The sequence below is a fragment of the Protopterus annectens genome, chromosome 2.part2 (assembly GCF_019279795.1).
Source record: "Protopterus annectens isolate FY-2018-M chromosome 2.part2, PAN1.0, whole genome shotgun sequence".
NCBI lineage: Eukaryota > Metazoa > Chordata > Ceratodontiformes > Protopteridae > Protopterus > Protopterus annectens.
Genome location: NC_056730.1, coordinates 936,814,510 through 936,827,573, shown reverse-complemented (window position 1 = coordinate 936,827,573; position 13,064 = coordinate 936,814,510). Strand labels below are relative to the sequence as shown.

The 13,064-nt window shown below is 46.3% G+C and overlaps 1 protein-coding gene across 1 annotated transcript in view; it reads left to right on the top strand.

Moving 5' to 3' along the window:
- TMEM167A (transmembrane protein 167A) overlaps positions 1–11,918 on the top strand; it is a 362,271-nt gene extending 350,353 nt beyond the window's left edge. The window contains exon 4 of the mRNA XM_044064258.1: positions 10,930–11,918. Within this exon, the coding sequence (XP_043920193.1) occupies positions 10,930–11,000 (71 nt within the window). The 3' untranslated portion in view covers positions 11,001–11,918. The remainder of the gene's footprint in view (positions 1–10,929) is intronic.
- The last annotated feature ends 1,146 nt before the right edge of the window (positions 11,919–13,064 follow it).

Below are 13,064 nucleotides of genomic sequence, written 5' to 3'. Positions count from 1 at the left end.
AAAACAATTACAGCTGGCTTCAACTTTCAGAACCTTGGCAACTTTAACTCAACTATCTGCAAGGAAATTCCTGCAGGCTTTGGGTTACATGGCCTCCTGCATCCTTCTCGTACCATATGCAAGACTACACATGAGGAAAATACAGTGGTACCTAAAAAGTGTATGGTCTCAGCATTGTCACAGTTTAGACATACTGATCTCCGTCCTTCCTTGCCTTCAAAAGGAATTTCTTTAGTGGTCCAGGGCATGTGCCCTAAACAAAGGGAAACCCTTCCGTCTGCCTCCTGCCACTCAGATTCTAACCACGGACGCCTTGGATTATGCTTGGGGAGCCCATTTTCAGGGCAATTGTCTGCAGGGCCTTTGGACAAAGGATCAGAAGCACCTGCATATCAACTTAAAGGAAATGTTAGCCGTTCAGAAAGCTCTATTGGCCTTCAGGAATCTTTTACAACCAGGACAACTGCTAATACGAACAGACAACACCACAGTTATATGGTACATAAACAAGCAAGGGGGATCTCATTCCTACCCCCTTTGCAGACTAGCCATGGATCTATGGAACACAGCTCTAGCTTGCAATCTGGATCTTCAAGCTCAGTTTCTACCAGGGAAACAAAACTTCCTGGCAGACAGTCTGAGCAGAAACCTTTCGGATCCACACGAGTGGATGCTGAACACCAAAATATTCAGGATGATAACAGCAGTCTGGGGATGTCCTCACACAGACCTCTTTGCATCCCATCTCAGTCATTACAGAATTTTTGCACCAGGACTTTCCACAGAGAAGCTTGGAAAGTGGATGCCTTGTCATTCAGTTGGAGGAACCTCTCGGGATATGCCTTTCCGCCTCTTCCTCTTCTTCCACGGGTTTTATTGAAGATAAAACAAAACCCAAAACAAAACACATGCAACACATAGCTCACAAAGCCAGTGTGCCGAACAGTCACAGCCCTTAAGGCTAAACAACACACCTGATACACTTGTAATAGGTGACTCTATCATCAGGCACACTGACGTCCCGCTCACCAGGCTGAACAAGGAGAAGGTCACGGTGAGCTGCCTATCGGATGCTAGGATCCGCCACATAACACAAGCACTCAGGTCACTCCAAGGCAAGTACAAATATGACTCAGTCATTGTCCATGCTGGTGTGAATGACCTGAGACGTACCTCCCTGGACTACATGAAAAGAGACATAGAGGAGCTCTCTGGGTATGTAGCCCAGGCCGGTATGACCCTGACCTTGAGTAGCATCTTACCCTCACCAAGAATGATGCCACAGTATGAAGACAAGATTATCAATTTCAACAATTGGCTTAAGTATTGGTGTCATTCAAAGGGGATCCAATGCCTGTCAGCCTGGGATGACATGCTCGACAAGCCACGATGCTTCGCTAGGGACGGCTTGCACCTGTCACCCTGGGCTTTCGGATATTGGTAAAGGCTCTTGCTACCCCCATAGTGCCTTTTTAGGCAAGGCTCAAAAGACAAACCCACCTCCATAGGTATCACAAGGGATAAGAAACTGAGTAATGCTACTCAATGCCAGAAGTCTAAACCTCAAGATGCACGACTCTAAACTCTCCTTAGCATGGAGAACATCGATATCTGTGCAGTAACAGAAACCTGGTTCAAGGCTCTCGAGAGCACCCCAGCACTACCAGGTTATACCTCATACCATGCTTTTCGCCCCAAAACTTGGACCGAACCACAAAAGGAGGGGAGTATCAATATTCGTCAAAGATACCCACACCTCCAGGTTGGTGGCACAGCATGAAGCATCAGAGACTATCCATGTGCAACTAACAGTGGGTAAAACTGCCTTCCAGTTTATAGCCTGCTACAGACCACCCTCCCAAACCCAGGAACCCCACTCGGCCTTCCTGAGAACACTGGAAAATATGAAGGTCTCTCCAAACACCATTATATTGGGTGACTTCAACTACCCAACCATAGACTGGGAGCATTACTCTAGCTCCAACACCCTAGCCCAAAGGTTCCTAGAATTTATAAACTCAAATGCTATGGAACAACTTGTTACCACTCCCACAAGAGGGGAAAACATACTGGACCTGATCATCACCAACATGGGGACTCTATGCTCCAGACCAGAAGTGTATCCCTCACTGGTAAGATCAGACCATAAAGTAATCTCACTGGATATTCACATCCCGACCCCACCCCATGCCCAGAAAACCACAGTGAAAAACTTCTCTAAAGCAAATTTCACACTCCTCAAAACCGAGGTGGAATCCTTCAAAGCCCCCGGGCCTCTGGATAATACGGCCCAGACCACAAAATCCTTTATAAACGCATTCTATGAACACCTTCAGGAATGCATGGATCATGCAATCCCAAATAAAACCAAGACCCAATCCTCCAAAGGCAGACGTCCTGTCTGGTGGACCCCAGCCATAAACAAACTATACAATAGGAGGAGGAAGCTACTACATGAAGGAGCAAAATCCCAAAAAGGGAAGGCATCTCTGATCAGTATTAGCAAAAAACTACGGGCACTCATAAAATCGTCTAAGGCCAGCTTCGAGAGAAAAATTGCACAGGACACTAAGGATAATCACAAGGCTTTCTTTAGTTATGTTAGGAACCTGGGTGGGAATTCCCAGATATGCTCAGAATTAGTCCAAAATGACAAAAAATACACCGAACCCACAGACATTGCCAACATCTTAGCTGACAGGTTCAGCGCAAACTTCTCCTCCCCCACTCCACCAAAAGGGCTAATATCTATCCCAGCAGAGTGCTGCCCCCCTGACATCTCAGATGCTCAGGTAAGAGCTGCCCTCTCCAAAGTAAGAAACACAGCATCAGTGGGACCAGACGGTGTCCCGGGCTGCGTCCTACATGAACTCCAAGAAGAGCTAAACCCAAACCTAAAACTACTGTTCAGTCTCAGCCTTACTACAGGATATGTACCCAAAGAGTGGCATACAGCAACAGTGGTCCCTCTCCACAAAGGTGGTGCCTCAACGGATCCTGGAAACTATCGCCCCATAAGTCTCACTAGCTTGGTCTGCAAAGCTATGGAAAGGATCATCATGGACCTTATAAATAAAGATATTGGGGACCTACCCAGTTCGGCTTTAAGGGCAGATCCTGCCTCTTAAACCTGGTCAATTTCTTTGAAACAGTCACCAAGGCCATTGACAAGGGGAAGGTGGTCCACACAGCCTACCTGGACCTCACAAAAACCTTCGATACAATACCCCACTCGGGCATTATAGATAAGCTCACCAGCTTAAATATAAACCCCTATGTCACTAGATGGGTTGCAAACTGGCTCAAGGACAAAACCCACATGGTTAGAATAGCTGGAGCCATGTCAGACTCCAAACCAGTTACAAGTGGCGTCCCACAAGGCTCAGTCTTGGGACCTCTCTTGTTCGGTATATATTTCTCGGAGGTACAGGCCAACATGGAAGGACTGTGGCTGACCAAGTTCGCAGATGACTGCAAACTGGACACCATAATAGACTCTCCAGCTGACACAAGCATCCTCCAAAAGGGCCTCATAGAAACAGACAACTGGTGCCAGAGCCATGGCCTCAAGCTAAATGCCAAAACGTGTATAGTCATCCCCTTTGGCAAAAACAAAGTGCCCCCAAATTACCACATAGGTGGTAATCCATTAAGTACAGAAGAAGTAATTAGGGACCTGGGGACCCAAGTTGATAGCAATCTCTCATTTGACAACCACGTGGCCAAAGTGGTTAGAAAAACATTTTATATAGCCCACCTAATCATGAAGGGATTCACATCTAGATCAGGGAGGTCATCGTGCCTCTTTACTCATCCCTCATCAGGCCCTTAATTGAGTACAATGCCCTTTTGGGATGTACCTTACCAGACACCTGCAACAACTGGAAAGACCCCAAAAGTACCTCACCAAGAGGATCAAGGGGCTCAAACAGATGCCGTATGCTGCCCGGTTAAAGAAACTCCAGCTCTACTCAGTGGCATACCGCCTGCTCAGAGGCGATCTGTGCCTGACTTATAAAGCCATGTCCAACCCGGAATTAATGGACATGCTGCACCTCAGAAAATCCAAATCCCATCGAGCCACGCTCGAGGGACTTAAACCTCAGCACTGAAATAAATAGGACATGCTGGAGGGACAGATTCATAACCCAGAGGCTCCCTTCACTCTGGAATAAAATCCCAGTCCAGGTTAGGCAGAGTCCCTCATTGACTCTCTTCAAGAGGAATCTTGATGAGTGGATGGGAGATCGTAGGTTTATCCCGGGTATCACTTCTGTGTTACTGTTAGACAGAAGCGCAGTATACTAACCTCGAAAAAGGGCATAGCAAAATTAATTTAAAATGGGTGGCTAAAGCCATACACACTCTGGCTAGGCTTATAAATGCCCTAGGGCAAATAGCCTAGTATGAACCTATGAACCTAAAACAGGACAAGCCCAAGATGATAATCTTGCTGGCTCCAAATTGGCCTCGGCAGTTTTGGTATCCAACTCTAAAAAACCTATGCCTGGAGCCCCCTTGGGTTTTACCTCAGTCTCCGAACCTTCTGTCCCAACATCAGGGTCAGGTTCTACACTCCATGTCAGAACTCTCAGCCTGGCGGCCTGGTTAATCCAGGGCCTTTGATTTCTTCTTTTCTACCCAAGCAGGTTATGGATGTCATTTTAGAAGCCAGACGTCCTAGCACTAGAAAATCTTATGCAGGAAAATGGAAAAGATTTTGTTCCTGGATGCAGGCTCAGGATTCTGATCATCTTCTTCCTAACATTACTTTAATTTAACTTTACTTGACAGATCTCTTACATAAGGGTCTCTCTTTCTCTTCCATTAAGATTCATGCCTCTGCTATTTCTGCTCATTATAATACAGACCCTCCCATCTTTTCCCATCAGCTCATGAGACAGTTTCTCAGAGGAGCTAAGAACTTAAGACCTCCTAGATCTCCTCCCATTCCTGCTTGGGATCTCAATTATGTTTTGGAAAAACTAACCTTGCCTCCTTTTGAGCCTGCTGCCTCTTCTGACATCAAATTTTTATCTTGGAAGACAGCTATCCTGTTAGCCCTAACCTCTGCCAGGAGAGTTTCAGAGTTACAAGCTCTTATGGCTGTGGAACCTTATATTATTTTTCATCAAGTCAGGGTATCTTTGAGGACTAATCCTACCTTCATGCCTAAGGTGGTTTCCAAAGTGGCTTTAAATCAAACTATCCACTTGCCAACCTTTTTCCACTCCTCAAAATAAAGGGGAAAGGATCTTACATTCTTTGGATGTACACAGACAACTACGTTTTTACCTGAACAGAACCAAGGACATCAGAAAATCAGAACAATTGTTTGTTTCTTATGCTTCAAGTTCCCAAGGTAAAGCCATTTCAAAACAGACCATTTCTAAATGGATTGCTCATGGAATCAGATTTTGTTATTCTCACCATGGAAAGCAAATCCCGGGGAGTATACTGACTCATTCCACCAGAGCTGCTGCCACTTCTGTGGCTTTCCTCAGGGGAGTTCCTACCAAAGACATTTTGGAAGCTGCGACTTGGAGTTCAGTGCATACTTTTTCTAAGCACTACAATCTACCTCTCTACTCTAAGTCTAGGGCAGGCTTTGCCTCTGCAGTCTTGCAGGGCCTTTTAGCCACCCCTTCCTCTTTATGACCACCTCCCTTTCTTTCAGCTTTGGGATTCTACCCTACAGTCATGACTGCAACAGTGAAATACGATGAACATAGTACAGTTGTGTACACCTATCATAAATGTAGATGTTCGAGTGTCTTCACTGTTGCAGTCTGGGTTTCCCTCCCTCCTGTCCCCTCTTATTTTTACTTTTGTGTATTTCCTTTTTTCACCATTCTTCTGAGGTGTATTTGCAAAGGTTATGGGACATTTTCATTTTGGGACTCTGACATCTGGGGCAAGAAAAACTGGAGAAGATGGCGTCGGCTGTCAGCTTTGTACTCCTGGCACTCTGACGTCAGGGAGTATGGTTGAACAGCCGACGCCGGACCCAGACTTTGGGATTCTGGCCGACCAAGGGCTGCTTGCCGGCAGGGGAGAACCCCACAGTCATGACTGCAACAGTGAAGACACTCGAACATCTACATTTATGGTAGGTGTACACAACTGTACTATTCCAGAGCTCTTGGTGATTCTGTGAGAAAAACAGTTTTCATCTCTCTCTTATATTTCTTAATCGAGTGTCTGTGTGTGTGCGTGTTTAGGTTTTCTCTTACTTTTTTGCTTAAATTAGCTTAAATTTTAATTTAATTTTTCCTCCCTACCCTCGCTGGTCGCAGTGTGTGTGTGTGTAGAGTGTAGGGGCCTAGTGAGTGTGTTTTACTTTAGTTATGTCGGAGGCCCCTAAAGCCATTTTTTCGAAATGCACCGAGTGTGGTCACAAGCTTTCACTGGCTGATGGCCACACTCGGTAGGGTGCCTTGGGGTTGAACACCTCTCTTCGGGTTGCGCGATTTGCACTGTGTTCAACCCCAGGGCACTTAAGGATCGGAGGTAGAAGCTGGTTCTGGCGGGCCTTTTACCCCCAGACCCAGCTCCGGCCTCAGGTGCTTCTGTGACAGTTACCCAGTCCTCGGTAATGGCCACTTCTGCCCCCCTCCCTCCGACCTGGACTCAACCTCCCACTGTGGCTTCGGAGGTGAGGGAGGCCAGGAAAGAGAAGCGGAGGGAGAAGCACCTTAAGCGGCGGGCCGAAGACTCCTCCTCGGCCCCACCTGCCAAGCGTGTTTCTCCCTCCAGGGTTTCTGGTTCACCTCCTCCTCGGATCCGATCCCCTTGTTTCTCCCCGGGACCCAAGGAGGAGGTGACCCGGTCCCCGTCGAGGTCATCGAGGCGGCACTCCAGGCCTGCCTCGGTGGCCTCCTCGAGGTCCACATTCAGTATGTCTGACGCGGACATGGACCGGATGATGAGGAGGTTCATCCAGGCCCAGATGCCGATGGGAGTGCTCTTGCCTCCCCCCCCTCTCTGGGGGGGGGGAGCTCGACCCCTTTTTTCGCTCCTATAGCTCCTTCTCTGACCCGCCTCCCGGGTTCGGAGCTGTCGGAGCCGAGCCTCGTTGGATCCGGGGGTGGGTCGGAGCCGACAGTGCTGGGCACTTCGGCTCCGACTATTCCCTCGAGTTTGTCGGAGCCGTGGACCGAGCTTTGGATCAGAGGGACTCTGTGTGCTCTTGGCCCCATCCCGGTCGGAGCGCGCGGGTCCTTCGGATCCGATAGTCTCGGCTACGGATCCGATCCCCGCCTCGGTTCCGAGTGGGAGTCGGGTCTTGGATCCGTCAGAGAGTGGCTCCCCCTCGGCTTTCGAGGTGGTGGAGAGGGTGCTGTTGAGTGCATCCAGGCCCCCGGTCCTGGCTTCGGCTCCCCCCTGCACTCCCTCTCAGCTGGTCCTGGCTCCCCTCACCCGGCCTTCGGGGCAGCCTGCTTCAGCGCCTCTAGGTGTTCCATTGGAACAGGATATTGCTGGTGAGGACTCCTCGGACAGCCCCCCTCCCCCCCGAGGTGGTTCCTCGCAAGTCGAAGTGCAAAATGAGGCATGTGGACTCCCCTGAGTCCCTCACTGAGGATACGGACTTGGATGAAGGGGAAGGCTTCCCAAGGTCACCCCCCGAGGATGTCTCCTTTGGAGACATCATGGAAATGCTAAGAATCGGGGGGGGGGTCTGCCCCCAAGGCTTCCTCCGATGAGTCCGTATTCCTAGCGGCGTTCGAGGCAGGGCCATCTACCTCTTGGGTGTCCCCTCCCCCCGACCCCTTAGTGGATCTTATAGCCACTAGGGCTTGGAGGGAGCCGGACACTGTAGAGCCTGTTCCCAAGCGCCCGGACAAAATTTTGAGCCCCCCGTCAGAGAGAACCCATTGGAGCAGAGGTCCCCCTGTGGATGCCATGTTGGTGGCGGCAGCCACCAAGAGAGAGTTGGCTCTGGAGAGCCCCACGGTTCATCCGCCGAGCAAGGAGTCTCGCGCAATGGACCGCCTTGGGAAGTGGGCCTTCAGTTCAGCGACCTTCTCTTTGAGGGCCATGAACTATATGGCACACGTCATTCGTATGCAGCGGGATCTAATCAAAGAATACGCTGCCTCCCCCCTGGGGTCCATGTCGGAAGGGGACAAGCAACTGTACTCCTCCCGAATGTCCACCCTACGTTCTATTTCCAACACCTCTATGCGGCTCTTGTCTCACGCCACTGAGGGAGCCACTAGAGCAGGCGGAGTCGGGCTGGTCATGAGGAGGCAAGCCTGGCTCCGACATTGTGACTTCTCGGAACCCTTTAAGGCGTCATTTGCGAATGCCCCTTTTGATGGTTCTGCACTGTTTGGCAAAACCATTCGCGACACCCTTGTCCAGAGCGAGAAAGATGGGAAGACGTTGTCTGCCGTCGGAGTCCACTTCTCTGCTCCCCAGAGGTCCTTTACCAAGAACCAAAAGGGTCAGAAGAAGATGTGGTTCCGGAAATCGCATCAATCCCAGTCTGCTCTGGACAACCAGTCCTCTCGTGACAGAGGAGGACAGGGAGGACGTCGCCCTAGAGGTAGAGGGGGTCCCAGGAACTTTGGGTCCAGAGAACCTTTCTCTGAGAGGCCCACGCAGAACCCGTGAGGGGTTACCCGGCTGCTCCACTCTGGAGGCAGTCGGGGGACGTTTCTCGAGGCACCTAGCAATGTGGGAGTCCATGAAGCAAGTCCAATGCGGTTTGGAGAGCCTGGTACGTCTGGTGAATGAGGACAATCACTGGTGGCAGCTGATGACTATTGTTTGCCACGTTTTTTTTAAGGGGGGCAGAAACATCCCACACGTTGATTTAGGCCACTGCTTATGTGATGGGTCACTTCCAGACCTTTTTACCCCTGTCGCCTCTGTTATGTAAACACACAGGAAGCCTACAACTTTTTGTGCTAGCATTACATTGCACTTACTTGACTGTATATGCCACTTGACTGAGTTTGATATTTTACTTCCTATCCCTTTTTTCCACCCACTCCTGATTACCTCTGAGGATTGCACATCCAGGGAGTAGTTGATTTCTGCAGTCTGCTTCCTATGACCCCCCCCCACACACACACACACACACACACACTTTCTACTGATTCAGAATGACACTTTCATATCTCCCTGTTGAAATCTTTTATGCCTTTTTAATGTCTTCCTTCTATTTTTTTATGTTTTTTAGGAAGATTAGTTCTAGTTGTATGCTTTCCCCTCCATTCTGTGCATACTTACAGTGGTTTTCCTCTTGACCCAGTTAGGCAGATTGAGTCCCTTTTTGAGTATGACCATGAGAACTGCACACAGTTGTAAAACTGTGACCTAGCCTGACCTACATTGCTTCTGGAGTCTGTCTCTGTAAGGATGCTTCCCAGCGTTCTATTTGCTGCTGCCCCTACAGTCTCACTTTTCTCTTGGTGGTCCAGTCAGTGTGCTCAACACAAACAATCCTTTTCCTACTTTATTACTATTGGTTCCATGTCCTGCAACTGATGCTTCACATAAAGGTTGCTGTACCCATGTTGCCATGCATTGCATTTGTCTGCATTGAATCTCAACTGCCTCCTTTCTGCCCACTTGGCAAGTGTGTGCATCATGCCTGTATACATAAATAATCCTTGGTTGTCAGTGGTCTCATCATATCATTGCTTATTCCTTTACAGGTTCATCATCAGTCATCCATTGTTGCATCCAAGTTTCTGTCATGAGAAAAGAGGTTTCCTTTTGATATGTGTGAAATGAGCATGCTGAAGAATACTGGACCTGAGACAACCTCCACAGCTCTGTGGCCGTCAGGTTCTTTATTCCTAACATTTTTCCTCTCATTGCAACCCTCTTTGTCCTGCCATTCAGCATTCCAATTTATTCTCAACCTAGAATCTATTCCCAACCCCTCCACTTTTCCTAGCAGCTACCTCTGTGAGATAGAATTGGTAGCTTTAGTGAAATCCATGTAGACCACATCTTGTCCTTTACTTTTCTTGCCATGGCTATTAGGCTAAGAGGCTTTTATTTCTCTGGATTTTTCCTGCCCTTACCTTGTACAAGGAGCCAGACTTTGTCTTCCATTCCTCAGGCACTTCTGCAGTGGCTTGCTGTAAAGCTCTGCCAGCACATTTGACATATTAAAATCAAAATAGGAAAATGCATGGTATATTAAATTCCGTTTTAAAAACTGAAGAATTTTTAATTTGTGTTATTGGTTGCATGTTATGTGTTACAAGCAGAGACGTAAAAATCTGAAGAGGAACTATACGTTGTGCTTTGTTGTAAGTTACAAAAAAAACTTCTGCTGTTTACTGCAGAATAGTTCATATAAAAAAAAAGTTTAAAATATTTGCAGCTAAACTGAATTTTGCTGGAGACATTTTATCAGAGCATGTTTAAAGGTGCTATTGATGCTACTGAAAAGTTTGTTTGTGTCTTTCGGCTTTTCTTTTCTTGAAATGACTATTTGCAGCTACAGTTTGGCCTGCATACAGCATATTATAAAAAGAATATTGCAGTAATTTCTGTTAAGCATATGTGCTGTAGTGATTTATTTTGTTCTAGATAGTATATGGTGCACCTGTCAATGTGCAGTTTTCGGTATTCTTGCTAGGACTGCTTACATTTTCTGTAGTACGTGTTAACGCTGCTGCCTTTCTTTGAAGATCATCTGGTAATGTGATAATGCATTAAGATCACAGTGTTTGGTTCACTGATGTACAATTATGCTGCCATTTGCTAACTACTGTGCTACAGTTCAGCTTTCCTGCAACTGTTTTAAAAGTCATAGTCACAGTAATGGTGTGAAAGTACCACAGTATTCTTTTGAATGAACAAAAACTTTAGAAAAGTTCTAATGTCAGCAGTGGTTTCTTCATTGTGTGTGTTATTGAAAATAGACATTGAAGTTCAATTTTTTTTTTTTTTTTTTTTAAATAGGTGAGCGAAAAAGCCAATATGTTGCTGTATGTTGTATAGTGATGGCCTTCAGCATTCTGTTTGTACAGTAGTGAAACCAAACCAGTAAAATGCCAAAGGACTGAAACTTGAGAAGAGAAATGAAAAGGTCTTTGCCAGCAAAACTGAGAACAAAACCAAGTGATTCTCCACTTCCAGAGTTGAGGGTTCTGCTGCACGTATTTAAACATTTACAGCAATTGGACCAAAGACAGTTTATTTGAAAGCTCAATATGTGCTGTGAATATGTTGCAGATATTGTATCATGAACTGTACCTGATGACCGAGTACTTTTTTCGTGATCTCTAAATAAGATTAGTATAATGTTTCCATTCTTAAAAGCAACAAACTTCACAGGTATTTTTTTACTGCAGTACTGATATTCAGCAGTTAAATACAGTCAGATACACGACTAGATATACAAGTATGAAGCAGTATGAAAACAGCAGATTTTAAGCATATTTAATTTGATGATGATCGATATGTTCAAAGAGGTTTGTGGTCTCCTCCTCACCCATATGTACAGAAATGAAAAAAGTATAAAAATAGATCCAGTTTATTAAAACGTTCTGCTGCAGTGAAGTTGCATTTGGCCCAATCAGTTATTGACTGCTCATCTGCGAACTGTTGCCTTCTTAAATTGTGATTGATTTTTTTTCAAATGTCTGTCAGTTGCATATGTCAAGTACTTTGCTTGAATAATTTTAGTTTTACAGCCAAGAACTTGGTTGCATCCTTGCTACATTTGCACTTTCATATAGATGTTTGCATTAGACTGCTTTTGATTTTCAGCATGTGCATCCATGTAAATACGTCAAACATAATTACAGTTAACTGTGTCATCAAAGTATGCATTTCACACCTGATTATAAAATGATCAAGTCTCACAGCAAAGCTGTATCTTGGTCTTCTTATGACTGCCTATTTTTTAATATGCTGCCTTTCTTTTCTCATTAAAATGTGAACTGATATATTTTCAAGTGCTACATAATGTTTGAATGTACATACAGTGTGATGATGATCTTCATAGTCAGTGCTGCAATACTGATTCTTGGGTCTTCCTGTTATGCAGAAGCCTTTGACTATCCCTTTTTCCAGAGTCTTTACTTCATCTCTTACTGACAGGCATCCGTAGATGTCTGGATGTAAGGGTATAAGAAGGTTGTCCATTGGCACCATTTTCAGTTCTTTTTAGCCATGCAGTCCAATGTGCTTCTCATGTATTAGTACATTCACAGTCCATCGTTTGGCTAGTGGCTCCAGAGTACCTTCTTCTTCCAGTCAGATAAGTACCCACTGGAGAAATTTCTCCACTAATTTAATGTTCATAAAAGTCAAGTTTCATTTTGTTTTCTCTGAGGCCACAACACTTTCTCTAACTGTCCTGACTGTGCAAATTTCCGTACAAAAAACTCTCAAATATAGGGCCAAAGTACTTGCTGTCCATGTAGGGACTTCCTTGCTGGTGTTGTAGACACAATCTACTGCTTCAGCAGGGCCCCTGTAGACTCTGGCATCCACTAGCATAATTCTTAAAAATTGGAAAGCCAAAAGTGCAAAGGACCCTAACATTACCAAAAAAGCTCCAACTATATAGGTCTTAAGTCAACTGACCTAGGTGAGGTGTCTTTGTAGGCCCCTAGTCCAGCAATTCCTAGGCCTGTACCCTTGGCTGAACACCTATGAGTGCCCACCATGGTTTCTAGTCTACCTACGGATGTGACTATGGCTCGCATATCTGTTGGATATTCTTCGTGTTTCACTGCTGCAGTCCTAACCATTGGGTCATCCATGCTGTGGTAGCCCTCAGTCAGTCCAAATACCAGAGTCCAGGTTTTGTGCATCGGTTGCTGTCTCTTGCTGGGTGACATCAGGTCGTCCGAGCTATAAAGGAGAGCAGGCAACGCCATTACCTCAGCCTTTCTTGCCGTGGAGCCCGTAGCAGAAGCAATTTGCAACAGTGTCAGTCAGCTGTTTCCAGATTTCAAACTACAGCTGAAAACGCCTAAAGCTAAGTACCCCGTTGGGGATCCTTCCTTTTTCTTGCACTAACTGATGTCCGAAAAAGTCAATAACTATTTCTCCTGTGGAAAGAAAATAAAACACTGAGACTTCCA